Below are 18500 nucleotides of genomic sequence, written 5' to 3' on the forward strand. Positions count from 1 at the left end.
ATTTTCTCCTGATAACATGTTATTTCTCTCCGCGTTTGTAAAAACTACGCTATTTTCATCCTAACATACACTCATTATCAGGCTGCACTTCATTAGAAATAGTGAAAACTTACCCCGGGAGGGGTCAGTAAAGAAATAAGTTTGAATCTAAAGGTAGGTCTGTCTACCTTGAGTATGGCTACATTTTGACGTATGCAGCGTATCGATATATAGCGAACTACATATTGGATATTTGTAATTGACAGACTGCTACATTTGGTCACACTGTAAAAATGTTTGCAAAAGGTGGCAAATTTCTAATTGTTTAGATAATTACGTATTTCCGTTACTAATGTGTTGCTTTTATATGTCTGTTTCTATACCATTAAAGTAATCACCTTATAAATATTGTGAAAGAATATAAAGAAATCGTAAATCCTCAGGCTTAGTTCACATTTTAAACCAAACCTTAGGCCATTGACGTCCGTGCTGTTTCCACCTACAAAGATGGAGCGAGAGCTGGTCTCTCTACCCAGCATGCTTGTGTGCTAGAGGAAGTTGTGCTCGATTACATTAAAAAAGAAGGGCAGCCCGTGTTGAAGAGGATAACAGAGCGAGCAGAGGCAGGGAGAAGGACGAACGTAACAGACAGGCTCACATACACCCACCCCAGTCCAAGATGGCAGGAAAGCGAAGACCAGGCAGGACCCAGAACTTAACAAAACGAGCAAAATCTGCGGGAAAAGTGTCGCTCCGTCGCGCAGACGAAGGAAGGAGCGAACATTTCAGCCGAGTTAGGGTAAGAAATTTAAGAAATAAGGGTGATTTAGTCGCTTCGAGGAGACAGGCAGGGATGTGACAATATGGTGGAAAGAAAGAGGGTTCTACTGTCGACTGTTAAAATGGCCATGATGGGTCTTCAGCCAAGAGAAGAAAATCGGCAGTTTAGACTGACTTTTTCGATGTACTTCTAAATTTTGGCGTCTGGAAGATGCAGAAAAAATACCGTGGCTTTTCTGAAGCCAAACATTTGTGTATAGGGAAGTATCTTTATAATGAAAATTAAGGAGTTTTAGAACCTACGCATTTTTAATGTGCTTTGTCCTTGAGAGAGCAAATGTCCTTGTCGGAATTAAACAGGGAAAATGGCTTTAAATCAAGAATTATGAAACTAAAAACGTTGGTGAGCACAGACCTAAACTGATGAGAGCATTTGGAACAACATCATGATGATTTCAGGACACGTTTTAAAGACAATGTTTTTAATATTTTCTGCCTGTATTTTGCTATACAACTTAATTACCTGTTAATATAAACTGCGCAGTTTCACATCCAAATCTGGGGAACTGTTTAGATAACAGGGTTTTGAAAATGTAACAAGATAGTTATGTTTTATGATTTCTGCAATTATACTTTAGAATTGATTTAGCATATAAATCTGTCTATTTAACACTCATCCCATAAAATGAGAAAATCTAATTTAATTTTTTGTTGCTTTGTTTTAGATACTATTTAGAAACTTCAGTTTGGTCTAACGTGGTTTAAAGAACATTTAAACTGTATTTTTTTCGAAGTAAAAAAACGGGGTGTTGGCTTTTAACTCTTTGTGGTACAGTGTGGAAAGAATACACAAAAATATTTCAAAATTCTTTTTTGAAATTTGGTTCTGTATTTATGAATATAAGATTGAGGGTATATGAGTAGACACGTAATGAACATTATCAAGGAGTGGTTACTGTTTACAGTATAGAATTGATAAGTTAGAAGTAAATATTTCTTATTAAAAAAATAACTTGAATACATTTCAAGGTCAATGTAAAGAACGTCAAATCAAAACTAGCCTGGTGACAGGAAAACAGGGCAAGGATGGTTCATATTTTAGAAGTTTTCCATACATCATAATTATAAAATTGAAGACTGTTTTTCCACTTCAAGTTATTAGAAACCCAATTGGCACTTGGAAGTTGGAATATTCATTCTTTTATGGTAGTTTGTCAGTTGTTTTTAATAATCCATAGCAAAATTCACTGTATTTGTGTCATTTTAAGAGACATTCTACATACAGTATTAGAAAAAACATGAACTAAAAATGTTTTTCTGTTGTAAATTTTGTAAGTCTGTGTGTCAGACACACACATACTCTTTCCTACTAAACCATAATTATTTGTAACATACTGGAAACTATTCATGGTTATTGATTGGGTTAAAAATGTGTGCATAGATATAGATGTATAAATGTATATGTATGTATACATTGCTTATCACTCTTATTATTCAAATATTGAAGACCTTAATGAGAAAGGGATTCCATGTGTCAACAGAAGATTTCTCATGCCAATGTTTTAATTTTGGAACAAATTTCTTTTGATCCCCTTCAACAATCTACTAAGGTTTATTCAGACAGTGGACTATATTGAACATAGTCCTATTCCATTTAATCACAATTTGCATATTTCCATAATTATGTTAGGTTGAAAAAATTGCTAACAGTTCTGTGAAGTCTTCCTTTAGTGATTATAATGTTCTCCAGATTTATTTATAATGCAGACATAGTAATATTTTTCAGTTGTATATTTGCTAGATTTCTGTGTTGTAATGTCATGTGGTCAATCCAGAGAATGGGATAACTTGACATATTGTTTGTCAAACAAGTAACCAGAAAAAAATGCAGTGGATTTGTATTGGTGGTGATGGTGGTTCACACAGTAAAGATCTGTCTGGTGTATTTTGGTCCCTTTAACACAGTCCTCTACTTTTATTTCAGGACCAAATGAAATCCAGTGAAGATGGATGAACAAGATGAAAGTGTTCAGTATTTTGAAGAAGGTGAGAGTATGATCCACATTAATAAGTTTCGAGTGATAGCCATTTAGCACTTGACTGTCAGTTTTTTTTCCACAGCATGTTTCACATAGGAATATCCAGTAGGATGTGCTGTAATGTGGAATGCTTGTTTTGTTCTGTTTTTTTTACTTACCCAAAATGCACTTGTTTGTTCTTGAAGGTTAATCTACTGAAGTCCTCGCCATAACGTTGGAGGAGAAGGCAGAGAAGGATCAGAACGTGGTGAGTACTGTTCATTTTGAAACTGCAATATATAATAAGTTGCTGACTGAGCGTTCAAGTTGCTGTAATAAGCTTCCACCCCCCCAAAAAAAAAATCCCCAAATAACATTTCCTGTTGTCAGTCACTGGATTTGCATTATATGTACGTTGCAATTGTAAATGATGGTTAGATGCACTTGTGTTCAATGCCTCTGCATATTTCCACTTTAGACTTAACAAAAAAAATATCAAAATGGCGACATGGGCACCTACCAATGAAATAAGATAAGATAATTCAATGACTCCTTACCTCTCTCTCTTCATGAACCTTTGGAGGAGGGTAGAGTGTGGGGGTGGGGGGGAGCCACAGGGGGTTGTTTTGCAGCAAGTGGGTGTGGCTTAAGTTGTTTGGGGATTTCCAGCAGGAGTGCCCTCGGGTGACATGAAAATATAGACGTTATGCTCATGGGTTTGATTGGCGGAGCGGAGGGCAGTAAAGGAATCAATTGTTTAGCAACATGAATTCTTATGAATTCTTTTTACATGGTTTAATTCAATTTACCTTGGCTTTTTCAATGAGGCAGAAATGTTACTACAGAGAGTGTTTAATGCTACTGCGCTTTACATGCCATCTAAAATTTGTTCGGTCCCAACATTGCATAGCATGTAGTGATACACATCCTGTTTTTTCTCCAGAGGTGGTCCCGTAGAACATGGGCGGTCCCGTTCAAAGGTGAAGACAGCCTGGTAAGTTTCTTATGGCATTATGCATATGTAAACGTAGCGTATTACATCAGATGTCTGTCAGTACACCTCAGATAAGATTCCCCCTCCTGAAGGTCAGGTGATTATAAATGGGGGGGGTGGGGGTGGGGGGTGTGGGTACAGTGCTGGATGGTGACATTCATTTTAATTGTGGTACTGCAGAGCAACAGTGCAGTTTGACCAAAACAGTGCTTCAAAGACAGATAGCAGGACAGTGTCGAAGCAATGTTACCATGCTCCTTTTATTTTTCTACATGGGTTCCCAAAACGCCTCAAGCCGTTGGTGACAAAGTTTTACAGAATCACCTTGGCTTGGCGCTCCATTATTTTTTTGTATGCAGGTCAGTTGTTGGACATACAAATCCACATCTTGAATTTCACATACGACAATGTCAAAGCTGTAAAGTCTTTGAAATGGTGCCTTCAGGAATTTTGAGCAGTGATTAAGAAATGACCTGCAACACCAAGGTTGCAGGTTTGATTCCCAGAAGGCACTGCCTTCATCCATTGGGCTTATATGATTTGAATTGCTTCAGGAAATATCCAGCTGTGTCATTGTACATGTTAAATAAAAAAAGGGAAGCGTGAAGTCTAAGGTGTCCAGGATAGGGGTACCTATTGAAAAAATAATAATGAATAACAGGTCAACCTTCGGGTTTTTGAAGTTGACTAACGTCATCAATTTTTATTTTATAGACAGATTTTACAGAGATGACAACAAAGCATATGGTAGTCACATCTGATTATTCAAAGTATGTAGTCTGAAAAACCTGTTTAAATAATTACATCTGAAAGGATAAAATTTGCCTCAATCCTTAAAAATGTATTTCTCAGTACAATGGAGTTGTTGTATGTAACTGTTGAGATAAGAAAATGCTTATTCATTGATAATCCCAAAAGATTTTGTGGTAATAACATTGTGTCTTAATAACTTACTTTGATTAAATGTGTCTGCTTGTTTTTGCATTTCCCGTTATAAACAAATTGCTTTCTATAGAAAAAATGTTCATTTGTGTGTATACCGAACAATCCACAACCCCTGTCTTCCTACACGTGTAAAACATGCATAGGTTTATTAACCATTACAGAAAGGTTGAATACTTTTTTGTCAAGTAATGAATAATATAAATAAGTACCACTAATAACTAAAATAAATTAAGAATTAAATATTGCTAAAATCTAGGAGTAAAATGATTTTTAAAAGGAAATTCTACCAATTTCATATACCTCTGACCAGGACTGTATTTAATTTCCTTCACTGACTGATACGTTCAACTTTTTTCTGCAATTGAGTCCCTGAACACTTTTGGAATGTGAATGATATGAACATGGTTCCTTTTTGGGTGGAGTTACATACCAGGTTATAAAAATGCTGCGGGAGCTGTGCTTGTTTTGATGTCAAACCTGTAGCTGCAGCTGACACCGAACTGTAGCATAGAATGTCGATGGTCCTGTTTGAAGATGCATTGCCCCACTTAAATATTTCATTTCAATGCGCAATTAGTGGCATACCTCTTCAGCCTTTAATAGTTGTCATGCCAGCCCTAAAGACAAACATTTTCTGCCTCGTTACATAGATAGTTGTAAGTGTAATCAAAACCAGTTTTTATTTATGTATGTATTTATTTTTTGTAGACACACACACACACACACACACACACACATACTCTCACTCACTCACCACTCATACACAGCCTTCGCTCCACCTACTGGTGGCAGAGGTAGTACGATTTCAAGATTGGGTGCATAAAGCTAGCTGGTACCACTGATATGTTTTGCATTGCATTTTCCTGTGGAATTGTGTAACACAGGGCTGTGCCTGTCTGTGTGCACATAAGCTCATACGTTTCCTGTTGTGCTGATGTGTGAATGCGTAAGAATGGCAGAATCAGTAGTTTACCTTTAAATTTCCACAATGTGGTCACGTTTGTTCATCAAAGATGCAGTGGTTTAGTTAATATGTGTTTTAAATACTTTATTAATAATGTATAAAACATCATTAATTGGTTTTCTAATTTCGCTGGTGAAGTCAAGGGTATCTTAAACTGTGGTAGAGTAGCATTATGCCTTGACTGTGATGGTACATTGTATAAAATTACTTTTACTTCGTACCGTTGGTCAGCGCATAATGTCTTTTTCAAGTCTGTGGAGTTGTAGGGGTTTACTGTCAAACTGTGTTTCATTTAAGCCAGTAGTGATGACATCTTGTAAAATCCTTATGTTTGTCACAGAACTACAGTTAAAATAAGTTGGCTGTTTCCTTCGGTTAGAGTTTATCTAAGAAAATACGTTATTTCCAACAACAATCCACCACAGAGGAAGAGTGTGCGATACTTAGAGACACTTCACAGCCGCTGTAAATATTGAAATAAGTTTTACACTTGTTGAAATATGATTTGCCCACTTTTTTCCCCTCTTTGCTGTGACAATAAGTGTCTACTTGCATCTGGTTTTACTGCAGGTTATGATGTTAGCTAGTTATGTCTTGACTTTATTTTCAAGATATCTCTGAAAGAAATGGTTATTCTATTGCACTTTGACACTGCAACTGAATGCCTTTCCCATAATCAAGGCCCCTTCAAATGCCCAAAAATGCATTCATATGCAGACATAACCCTGTAAGAAATGTTAAGACCATTCAAATCCATTGTCGGACTTTAACATACTGCCAACCTACTGCCAGCATAAATACCAACTTGCTAGCTACATTTACTCGTTCTTGCCATCAGCTAAGCGCCATCTAGCTGTCACAATTATAACAAGCCATTTCCATAAAATTGTTGCAGGATACAGGTTTGATTGCTGAACATTTACATTTATTCATTTGGCAGACGCTTTTATCCAAAGCGACTTACATAGGTTACAGCTCTTTACAATGTTATCCATTTATACAGCTGGGTATTTATTGAGGCAGTTGTGGGTTAAGTACCTTGCCCAAGGGTACAGCAGCAGTGTCCCAGCGGGGATCGAACCGGCAACCTTTCGGTTAAGAGTCCTACACTGCCGCCCAGTACCATGTTTCCCCTTTCCATCTGATAACAATAAATGAGGAAAAATTCAAAGTTAAATTTATAATCTGCACGACTAAATGTATTTATGAAGCTGAGTGCTAGCTAGAATAATTTAAAACATGTCACTCTCTTGATTTGTAGTTAACTTGTATATTGTGGAACAAAACTTTGACAAGTTAAACAAACTGACTCATCACCAAAGAAAATATCAGGGGAAGAACTGGCCTCTCCCGAGGATGGATGCAGATGGCCTCAGGGATCTGAATGAGAACAATTAAGTTATTCTAAGGGCTGGTGGGAACAGAACCCAGTATGCACATCCCTTGTGGTATTGGGTTTCCTCAGTCCACTATTACAAAGCATGCTTCTCCTATAACTAGGACATTTTATCGTGGAAACAGTCCCACACAAAACCAATCAAAATATGCTGAGAGCCTCAATCCGATTCTGCTAAAGCACACCCCCTGCTTTATGGTGCAGGTGAAGGAGGAGCCGGAGTGGCATGCTACCCTGATTTTTGTCTGCATCAACACTTGAGGAAAATACTAACAAGGCTGAATCCTGTGCAGAGAAACCTGTGATGAAATGAAAGGTTCCTCAACTCTTGCTTTGCCTGTCAGCACTACCATGGTACTTTGGACTTCACACACAACTGTTACTGCAGCCATTAAATAAACATGGGTCTCAGCTGTTGGTAACATCCTCCCCCAGAGCCCTAGATGGAGACAATACTACTACAGAAGATGGAACAAGTCTTTGTGCTCCTGTACTTTTTCAGCACAGTCTCCTTTTCCACTTTGTTCTGGAAGATGAGGCTCTTGATTATGACATCATGTGGCAGGCTACTGAATGCTGCATGAATTCAGTCTCTACTCTTCTGAATCACTCTTGCTAAACCAGCTCCCATTTTTCCATCAAGGGCTTGGCTGGTATGTTCAGCTTCAACACATTTAGTGAGCCATCTGAATTGGCATCGCATGGATTATTGTATTCGTTATCTCGGTCTTCCTGTGGCTTCCTTTTGCTTTCTCAGTATGCATTTCCTGTTAAGCAGGATCGACAGCTAGACTAACAGACGATCCATTTTCTCGTGATTCTTGTAGAGTCCAGATTCCCATGGCATTGCTACTGTCCAAATAGATGATTTGGCCCATTTTGATTGAAACTGGAAGGAAACATTTGTTCCTGTGTGCGTCCATGGTAATTATCATCAAGAGCTTGAAATCATTGTTGATGAGCTTCTTTTTCTGTTCAAACCTTCAGACAGAATTGGCCAAGGCTGTGCTTTTCCTTTGATTTTTCTCTCATTCTTGAGCTGATTATTTCTTCCAGAATTCTCAGTCATGGTTTTCAAGATAAAAGTGAGTCAGTTGATTAAAAAAACGAGACTTACGACTGCTCTTGAATCAGTTTGCACTGTCTGACTTGATACCTGATTGGTGCAATCACCTAGTTGAACCCCTGTGATTATCCTATCTAAAATCTAAGCGTGGTGTGACTGTACGTAAAACCCGTGGCCAGTGTCACCAGAGGTATTTATTCATCCGGGTTTAGCAAAATCATCCAGTGACTTTCACTCTGTAAGGCATGATTTAGTTCCAGGAATCTCCAAACTTTTCTCATGCTTAAAAAAAGCTAATACATGGGTCAAAATTCCTGCAGTACAAGATGACAAATCTCAGATGGTCACATTTCTTCTAAATTAACATGACCTCATGACTTAGTCACCAAGTTAACCTAGGCTCGAATCTTGATCTACATGGTTCATCACCACCCAAAATAGAAACCTTACTAAGGGCTTATTACGTGTTTATAAATGTTTGAGACTGTATTTATTAACACTATTAACAAGGCACTTCTTATTTGCATAGGACTCAATTTATTATTTAAGTTATTATTTAAACTTTAAAAAAAAGGGTGAAGAAGGCACAACCATGAGATTTTTAAAAGGAGCATGGTTAAACAGTATATTTACTTTTGATTGAAAAGTTGATTGAAACAAGGTTGGAAGAATATGCGATCATGTAACAGATCAGTTTACTAGAGTGTGTGCTTTTATCTTTGAGATTTTAGTTGCTTCCTTAAGAGGAATGTGATTCTTCTGAACCACCATGCAATTAACTTTTGTGTTGCTTTCTTTAAAAGACAGACATCTGATGTAATACATATTGGTTCTGTTTTTGAATGTTTTTTTTTTATGTCCTGTGCATGTGTTTAGGTCTCATCTTGGCTACTGCTGCTTTATATTAAGACCCAGTTGAAAAATGCTAAATTGCCAAACTTTGAAAGAAAAGGAAAAGTGCATTTGCTCATTACATTTAGTTTCACCTTTATGACATTCTGTTGGTTATGTGTTGGAATGCAGCAGTATCCAGTGATGATCTTGGATTAGGAATATCCAACTGTTTTATTTCTTATTTAACTGAAAGGCATTCAGATACATTTGGGGTATGGCATTATTTTTGGACCAGTTACGATGAATAGGATAAAGGCTTTTGTTAAAACTTTGGTTAAGGACATGGATATTTCCAGGATGTTAAAAGTAACAGAGTATATGATTGTGTTAATATTCTGGGGTTGGATTATGGTAGATTTGGATCATAGATTAAATTGATAAAATGTGTAGATTTTTTTGTAGCTTTTTGTAGTAGTCTATTGACGATTCCTTATTTGAAGAAATTGGATTGACAATATTGCATTTAGGGGATTGATTAGATCGTGCGTCTGCTGTGTGCTTGTAGAAAGGTGCAGTGTTCCAAGTTGGTGAGTTAAATGCAGTTGAATCATTTAAATCAAGGTGGAGTAATTGTCATGCACTCAGAATTTTCAGACATAAATTAGCATTTGTCTATCCTGTTTAGTACAAGGATAGAACATGTTTTTAGAACTTTAGTGGGTGCATGGTGACAATGTAATTAATGCAGCCCCTAAATTTGTACTTTGTTTCAGTCTATTCCATTCAGACTAACACAACCATTGCATTGCTGCCATGTCATTCTTAATGCTGAGATCATGGCATGCGTTGTGAATGAAAGGATGTTGTAGAGATTGTTTTGAAATTTTCAATGTGCAATTGGGGTTTACAACTTTTTTTTTCCTTTTCCCTTTAATTCCATTAAGACCTCCCACAACTGAAGAGATTCAAGTGGAGTCAACTGGTATGTCAGCAAGATGGCGCCTCCTTTCTGAGATTTTTTTTGTATTATTGGCATTACTTTGACATTTGGGAAGGCTGATTTTTCTTTTTTTTTTTACCCCTTGTAATCGCCTTTACATGCTATGCCACGTTTACCCAGGTTCTGTTTTTCTGGAGAAGTACCTTAATGATTGTAAACCAATCTAAAAGTGCTTGGATGCCTTGGCCTATATTTTGACAAAGTGAACAGTGTTTATGAAAGTGGTGCTTTGTTTCTTGTATTGCTTCCAATTCTCAGAATTTGATTCTGTATTATGTCGGTTATTTTCAAACAATTGGAGTGTTTTGATGGTGTTTAATAAAAAGAAATTGTTAACTTGACATTTTTCCATTGAATTTTTCCATTCATGGTGAACAAATCAAAGGTCTGCCAGGTGAAATCACTGGAATCAACCTCTCAGGTTGTTCCTTCATTTTATTTTATGAAGGATGAATGCTCAAATGGACAAACCTGTTGGTTACAGTCAAACTTTTCAAAGATTGTGCTTTTAACAGTGATTTCCCACCATTGGGTTTTTGTATATAGGTTTTTATTTTAAAGTAAAACTAAATAACATGCTGCTACTCATGGTTTGTGCCTGTTACGGCTTCTCTGGTCATGGTTATGGGACTAGGGCCATATCTTAAGCAGTGGTTGATTCGGAGGTGTTTTTTGTCAAATAAAAATGCTGCGCTTTCTTTAAAGCAATTAATGGTTTGGTTTGGTTGAGCCATGCATAGGACAATGATTAGAGTTAACCTCATGCAATCTGCTTGACCATTAAATGATAAATGACATTGAGCCATCTTATCTAATGGTTTCAACTGAACAAAAATTCAGTTTGTTTAATGGCGTCTCAAACTCTGCATTGTGTTTTTGTGGTTATACTGGCATGTTAAATGGGTTCTGTCTCAAAGACTGTTGAGTATGAAGTTAGTTGTCTGTCATTGTCAGTTCTGCAACTGTTAATTGGCAGTTGCTTTATACATTTTGTAATTTTGGAGGCATCAAGACACTTGGTTTGCAGTCCTTGCTGTTTTAAAGGAAATTTCATACAAAAATGGATGCAACCAGTGGATCAAAGTAATGGTTTTCTTTCTTTCCCCTGTAACTTTACTAAATAATCTTATTGCATAACCCTACAAGGCATAAAGAGTTAAATCAGATGTGGAGGCACTAGCTGTAATGGTGTCCAAGGCTCTTTTGTGTTGCTTTCATAAAATGGCTTCAGTCGTCTCATTTCCTGTCTGAACAGGAAGTGATGGCTCTAAGACTAAAAATTATCCAAATATCTTACTTTACAATGATATTCTCCCTCCCCCCACTTTTTGCCATGAATGGGGTGTGTGTTGGAATAGTCTCACAGTCTTAACAAAAGGATGGACGAATGTTATAGGGGAAATATGTACATAGAATTTTAGTATTTTCAGTATAAAATGAAAGGGGTGGGTCTTTCGTACATCACCTGGGTACTGGGGTAAATGGAAAGAACGTCAATCAAAGGCTGAGCTTTCAGAGCAGGGAAGGAGCCCTAGATGGCGGCTGAGCCTTGGCGAGGAGAGCGCATTGAGAGTCGCTGGGCTTTCTCGGGCACTTTCCCGTAACTTTTAAAAACTTTCAGACTGTCGCGAGGGCCAATGAACTAAAATATAGACTGCGTACGATTCATTTAATGTAAAAATTAAAGCCGTTTTTGTGTTTAATTCACGCTTTCGTCGAGAGGAGTGTTACAGTGCTGTCTATGCGCGAGTCGTTGTTTTCCCTGCCTAGCGCTAGGCAGCCATGGCGCACCTCCATTTTTAGTCCGCTCTGCTAACGTGCTTCTCTTGACTGCTATTTCATTATACACGGCGGGTATTTCTTACTAAATTTGATTTCTAAATTAAACGAATTTATCCGTATATATTTTAAACGAGATATTTTCTTTTTGAAATCGCGAAACGGAATAAATACTTGTTTGCCAGACTGGAAAGCAAGACTATTCTACCTGTCTCTACATGGAATCGGTATGTTTACAATTACCCTATTTATTATTTTTTTCTGTTTTATTTCTAAAATCGTCTTTGAAACGTCTTTTGTCCTATGACGCAGTTATAATGCATGGCTGTAGCTAGCTGGCTACATGCATTTTAAAGAAATGCTTTCAGCACATGGTTATCTTACATCGATACCTATGTGATCAGCTGTCAAATATTTATCGATAGTTTACACGATGTACATTGTTACAGTTTTAAACGTCCGAGACAATGCTGTTCTGTTTCTATAATGTCGTCGCAACGTCGAGGCTGTGCTTTCCTCATTGCAAAAGCCAGCAAATATAACTTAGATGACATCTTGCCTTCCTTTTAACATTTGACAGTAAATACCGGGACTACAGAGCACCACAAATAAAAAAAAAACTTTTCAGGATTAAACGATGATGAAGAATAAGAACAAAAAACAAGAGGATGACGGCTCGACCCAAAGCAATGCATCAAGGTACGATCTTTAAAGTTTATTCTACCCTTTTTGACATCTGCCTTGATTGTTTACCTTGCCAAGCATGGGTGCTCACCTGTACACGTTTTTCGAGGTCGGTTTCTTCGATTTACTCATATTTTACATCAATGACCTTGGGATTCTTCAATAGCCACACCCTAATTTTTGCTAGCATTTCTAAAACTTAAGACTGGACTCTTGGGCCCACATACAGCATCGGGTACTCAAATGTGTACCAACCCGATGAAGTCTTCAGGTTTTTTGAAAACCTGACACAGGGTTTCTTTCATTTTTTGTGCCCGTTTGAGACGGCATAAAATGACCTTGTCTGATTAGTAAGTACTGCATTGCACCATTTTACATACAATGTTCATTCCCATTTAAAACATTTTGAGGACTTTTTCTTCACACGTGGTACAAAAATTACAGGTGGTAAAAGAAGGTTTTTGTGTTGAGCCAGTTGTTTTGAAGGACCTCCCTTTCACAATCCCTTAGGTTACGGGCCTGAATGAAGTTGCAAATGTAAACTCCAGTTTGTGAATACTTTTAATTGAAAACCGAAACAATGGCTCTGCCTACCTATTTTTAAGGACCTCAGTATGTTTTTGTACATTGTTTTATAATACACAACTTAGTAACCCTTTGTTGATGAAGCTGTTTATGGCTCAAAATTAATTCATAGGCCCTGACATCTTACTAAAAGTTCACAGTAATTGGCAGACTGTATGTACATATTGTAGGATCACAGTGTTTTTCTTCTCATGTGATGTCCTGTAAATACATTTATCTGTTGCCTGTTGACACTTTCTAAAACACAGAAAATGAGAACACAACTGTAGGCTGAACATACAAACAAAAGCAAGGCTTTATTTGGAAAAGGTTTTGTTTATGAACATTTGTCATGGTTTCCAAAGATTACTAATGTGTTTAACAAAAAATGATTTCATGTAATAAATGAATATGAGTCTTTGTACTGGATACATACTTTATGTATACATGTCAATGTTATGTCATAATTACATAAGTATTTGCATGCAAATTAGACGCTGTTTAGCATGATTTGTGGCCCAGTCCCTCACACTATTCATTCATTCAGTAAAAACTAAAAAGCTGTGGAATAATATGCACCCCTCAAACACATTTCTAATAACAGAAGGGTATATGTTATGTGAATACTAAAGTCTGTGTTTAGTGTATCCTGTTTCTTATGCACATTATATGAATTCAGCCATGTGCTTTCATATTTAGCTAGCCATGACTACACTTAAAATACCTGTGGAATCTGCTTTACCAGACATGCATTTATATAGATGTTTTTACCTCATAGGCTCATTGATAATTCACTCTGAGCAGGTGACACAATCCAGTAGATCTTATGGAATTTATAGGGATGGAAAGATTCTTTATCATAGATTATTTTTGTGGCCTATGCATGGCAACTGAAGAGCCATTTCTTTAATGTTAAGTCTTGTGGTAGTGCTGTGAAGCACTGTGGTAATGATTGAAGCTCTGAGCAGCTATAGTCATGAACTTACTCACAGTAAAGTTCAGCCACATATTTTCCAATGTGATTGAAGCTTGGTTTGTACTGTGGAATTTCATCAAATTCCAGAGCAGAAATTCACTGGAAAGTACTAAGATAAAATATATGAAAGGACAATTTTGAATACCCATGTTAGTCGTATTTCATTTTACAATTAAGTTGAGGGGGTTGTTGAGGCATGAAATTTTGACCAATTTTTCAAATGGCTGACCCTAAATATTAAGTGAACACTTGGGTTGAAGCAAATGCCCTAGATATCAGTTGAACTCAAGTTAGAGCATCTCCCATGTGACGTGTCTTGGCCAATCAGGGGCAAAACCACAGTGTGTTATGATGAAGGCAGTGAAGCACAGTATTTAAAATTTTGTGTTGGTTTGGCCCGTATGAAAGGGCAGAGAATGTGAGCTGTAAAAATGTCTACTTGTACCTCTGTCTCTCCTGTACTAATAAAGGATAATGCTATGAAATCACAACTTTTTTTCAAAAGTCAAAGGCACATGTCCCATCGAAGAAGTGGCTTCTTAGATTCACAGAAGGGAAGTGATGTGCCACAGTTCACAATAGCTATTTTAGTGACATTTTCAACAATTCTATGACTGGTTTTCGGTGATTAGTTTTTTTTTGGTTGTGGCGGCTCAATCTGAAAGCGGCAACGGGGAAAAATTTTCTGGTTTATGGTGAAGGATGCTTCCAAGATGGTAAGTATATATTGAGTAGGCTACCTATTGGTACAGTGTAACTTCACATCAAAACATTACACAAATCCACATATCCACATTGTTAAATTGGGGAGGTGGGGAAGGTAGAGCCAAAGGCTTTTGGATATTTACCCATAAGATTTTAAGTCCTTTCAAAACTGGATTGATAGGTTTGTTGGAATTATAGGCTACATTTTGAAACCAGTGCTGAAGGACAGAAGCATACTGAATTGGACACAAGCGTTTCAATGCTATGCTAAACTAATTACACCTTACCTTTTTAACTAAAGGTGTTGCACCCTGATGTGAGCTGATTAATGACCTGTAGGTCTTTATTTGGAAACCCCATCGGTTTGAGATTGAGTGCTTAAACAGGTATGAATATGCAGTGTATTATCATTGGACTGCTCAAAGTATAAAATAAAGCTGTTTAATTGTTTAGTCAATCATAAAGCATTTAAATGTTTATTGTAAAGACTGAATAATGACATTTAGTATTTAAGCAGCGTGTACAGGGTAGCTCCACTGACACAGCTGAACAAGCAATGTAAAATTCCTTGGAAGGGTTAATTTTTTCTGTTTTTTAGCTTTGGTTATTTTACGGCAGCCATTTTATGAAGACACAGCTTCATAAAGAATCATAACCAACATAGAAGCTTACAGTTCAGTCAGTCCGCTTCTAACTGGTTTGGGGAGAATGAAATGACATCATATTTGGTAATGAAAATCTCAACACTTAAAAGATAATTTTAGCATTATATTACCAGTAAGTGTGTGACTTTATTTCATTAAATGGCTGCACGTCCACTTCAAAGTCACAAAATGGCTCTTGCTTTTGTGCCGCATAGCTAGTCAGACATGCTGCATTACCCAGTGTGTTCTTGGAACTACAGGAAGCTGGAGCAGGAAGTGGCTCAAAGGTCACTCTGGTGTGTTTTGAATAGGGATTGGATAGTTTCCTTCATAGCAACTCGGCAGCCTATAGTAATTCAGTGCAGCTGTCTGTTCTGCCCACTTCTTACATCACCCTCTGTATTGGCAGAAACTGCCTTGCCTGCTTGCTTTGTTAGCCAGGACAGCTTCGCACAGGCAAATGATGAGGATTTAGACCTACATTGCTTTCTTTTTGAATCAATTTCTGATCAGTGAATTAAAAAATGTTACGTTTTTAGTAAAATATCAACAAAGCATTATCCATACCTGAGAAAAAAGATCATTTTAAAATATTTTACAGAATTTTCTCAGTTCCAGGGTTTTAGTGCATGTTTTACACCTACACATGTACATTTACACCTTTACATGTAAATGTAGGGGTATTTGACCTGTTATTTGCAGTGCCAACTGTAATAGACTTTGGATACTTATGTGTAGACACTTGATAGGCAAAACAGAAGATAACAAATAAGGTAAAACAGTTATTGCAAAAAATGGAAGGGAGTTAGTCTTAACTAAAACTTCATTGCAAATAAAGGGTTACATATTAATTGGACAATGTACATTGTGTTTTTGGAGGTGTGCATTGCTACTATTATCACTACCATATTTACCATTTTATATATATTTTGCAGAACGAAACTGAATGAAGGGTTTAGCAGTGCATTTATTATGCAAACAAAAGGGCTATTAAATAAAAGCTGGATTCCTGTGTTCAGAGTGCTGTTCCTGATATTAGCCATTTCACATCATTTCAGTCAAAGGTGGAATATATTTGTAATCTGTTTTTATTAATGAATCACGGTGAAAAATAAGAAATTGGGATATTTCAGCCCCTGGCGGTTACCCATGGTATTGCAGGTCCACACAGTTTCAATAAATGCTGTCTAGGGAAATGTACAAGATCCTGTGAGTTTTTATTTGTTTCCTTTTTTGATATAAGAATCCTAACCATTAAGAGTATTTACCTAAAATAACATATTTCTAGAAATAAAGAAGGTGATTCGTTTTAGAAGAAGCATCTCAGTCTGGAGTATTGACATTCATATCTGTGCTGTGAGACTTTGAACCTCACAGTCAGGCCTCTGTATGCATAACCAAAAATGGCATTCTGCTTCACACATTACTCAGAATGATGATGTCTACTTTAGAGATGACTGCTTACTCCCACCTACATTTTTACTTCCTTGAAGAGTGGGATGCCATTATTGCTGTATGAGATTCACACAGTGGACACCTTAAAAAAAAAAAAAAAAAAAAAAAAAAAAACTTTTGCAGTTGTTGATTGAACAGGTATTATCTGGTGAAAATCATTCCATACATAGGTTTTCACAGCTCAGTCTGGATGCTGGTAATCATAAAAGGCTTAAAATGACTACTGACAGAACCTCACTTCCTGTAAGAAAGGTGTAACAAAAGTCAGAACACTTTTGTTTATGGGAAGAATGAAAATGTACAAAGCAGGTAATAACTAATATGGAAATCTGATTTTTAATTCAGTCATTGTCTTGTTTAAATAGTAAATCAAATTGAAGACTTACAACAATTTCCGTACAGTTCTGTGTGGATTAACCTAATGACCGCAGTTTATCACTATTTAGCATGTGTTAATTGATCAATAGTTGTATTAAATTTCATATTTTAACCCAACACTTGTACTGTGAGTAATTTCTTTTAAGTTCAGAAGGCATGGAATAACTTGGATGTACAAAGGTGAAAAGTTTTTTTCTGTTTTTACCTGTGCTGTTTTTTTTTTATTTCATATTGCATAAATATATACATACAACCTATTCTTTCTGCTTTGTAGTAAGGGCATAACCACTGAAAGATGTCCAGGCTACAGGATCTCTTAATGCAGTCATGCTGTTTATTTAATTTACACGATTTATAAAATAAATGAGGTGTTAACTGCTGGCCATATGTATGCACTGAAGCAGGCGTCCAACCATTCTGAGTGGGACAGTGCATGTTGGTTTGCTCTAAGGGAATGTCAGCAGGGAAGCTTCTGGTAGAGTTACATGACTGAAGGATAGTTTGTGACTCATCTGTCACAACCTTAAATTCTTCTGTGCACCACAGTTAGCCAAAGGATACAGGGGCAAGGAGGGATTTGCCATTTCCTTTCCAGTCACAGGTCACCTATTTAAAGCCTACATTAGCACCAAATATGACGGAGTCACTTTTTCCTCTGACAGCCCAGGTGTCTTTGAAGGTCGTGTTAATTTTGCTGTGAGCTGCAAGATGGTGAGATGGATATCTTAAAATGGCGCTGAAAACTGAGCCCGATTATCTAACGGTGAGACCATTCTGGAAGTCTCTCCTGGTCTCGCATAAGCTGTTCGGCTGCCCCCTACTGGCTGCTCTTGTGTATGTCTTTCAGGAAGTGGAAAGGCCAGTCTGTTCCGTCCTCTTGATATTATTAGATTGCAGAAAGTGTTCCATCAAGACAGCTCAGAGACTGCTAATAATTCATATGTGCTGTTTGTGTTTATTAAAACATTACATGTATTTAATTTGTATTTAATTTAAAAGGGGCCTCGTGCAAAATCAGCAATATTCGGGATGTGGCTCACTGGTGTAATTTGTGTCTAATTTGTGTTCATATTATTGCTGCTGCCCAAGCTACCATGCAAGATTGAGACACACTGGGTCATGCCTTCGAGTATTTTTAAAGATGAGTCAATTTCTAAGAGTATTTATTAAGCCAGAAGGAGACTGGCTTAGATTGAAGTGTGAACAAGCATGGTCGTAATAGGTACATTTCACTTAATGTTCCGTTTCTTTAACAATGCTATCCTCTCATATCTTTATCTTAAGATCAAATATTTAAAAAATTGTGATGTGCATTTTTTCCAAATTTTTTTCTGCAATT

The 18500-nt window shown here is 37.0% G+C and overlaps 1 protein-coding gene and 1 long non-coding RNA gene across 3 annotated transcripts in view; both read left to right on the plus strand.

Annotated features, from left to right (window-relative positions):
- Positions 1 to 479: 479 nt before the first annotated feature.
- Positions 480 to 10284, plus strand: LOC118787752. The gene is made up of 5 exons (XR_005005391.1): positions 480 to 778; positions 2744 to 2805; positions 2984 to 3045; positions 3721 to 3771; positions 9921 to 10284. It is a non-coding gene; the product is annotated as an uncharacterized LOC118787752 (long non-coding RNA).
- A 1085-nt stretch (positions 10285 to 11369) lies between these two features.
- chd2 (chromodomain helicase DNA binding protein 2) overlaps positions 11370 to 18500 on the plus strand; it is a 28931-nt gene continuing 21800 nt past the window's right edge. For both annotated transcript variants that reach the window (XM_036543398.1, XM_036543399.1), the window contains exons 1-2: positions 11370 to 11982; positions 12336 to 12454. In XM_036543398.1, coding sequence (XP_036399291.1) covers positions 12393 to 12454 — 62 coding nt within the window. In that variant the 5' untranslated portion in view covers positions 11370 to 11982; positions 12336 to 12392. The remainder of the gene's footprint in view (positions 11983 to 12335; positions 12455 to 18500) is intronic.

Source organism: Megalops cyprinoides, chromosome 13 (assembly GCF_013368585.1).
Source record: "Megalops cyprinoides isolate fMegCyp1 chromosome 13, fMegCyp1.pri, whole genome shotgun sequence".
In the NCBI taxonomy this organism is placed as follows: domain Eukaryota; kingdom Metazoa; phylum Chordata; class Actinopteri; order Elopiformes; family Megalopidae; genus Megalops; species Megalops cyprinoides.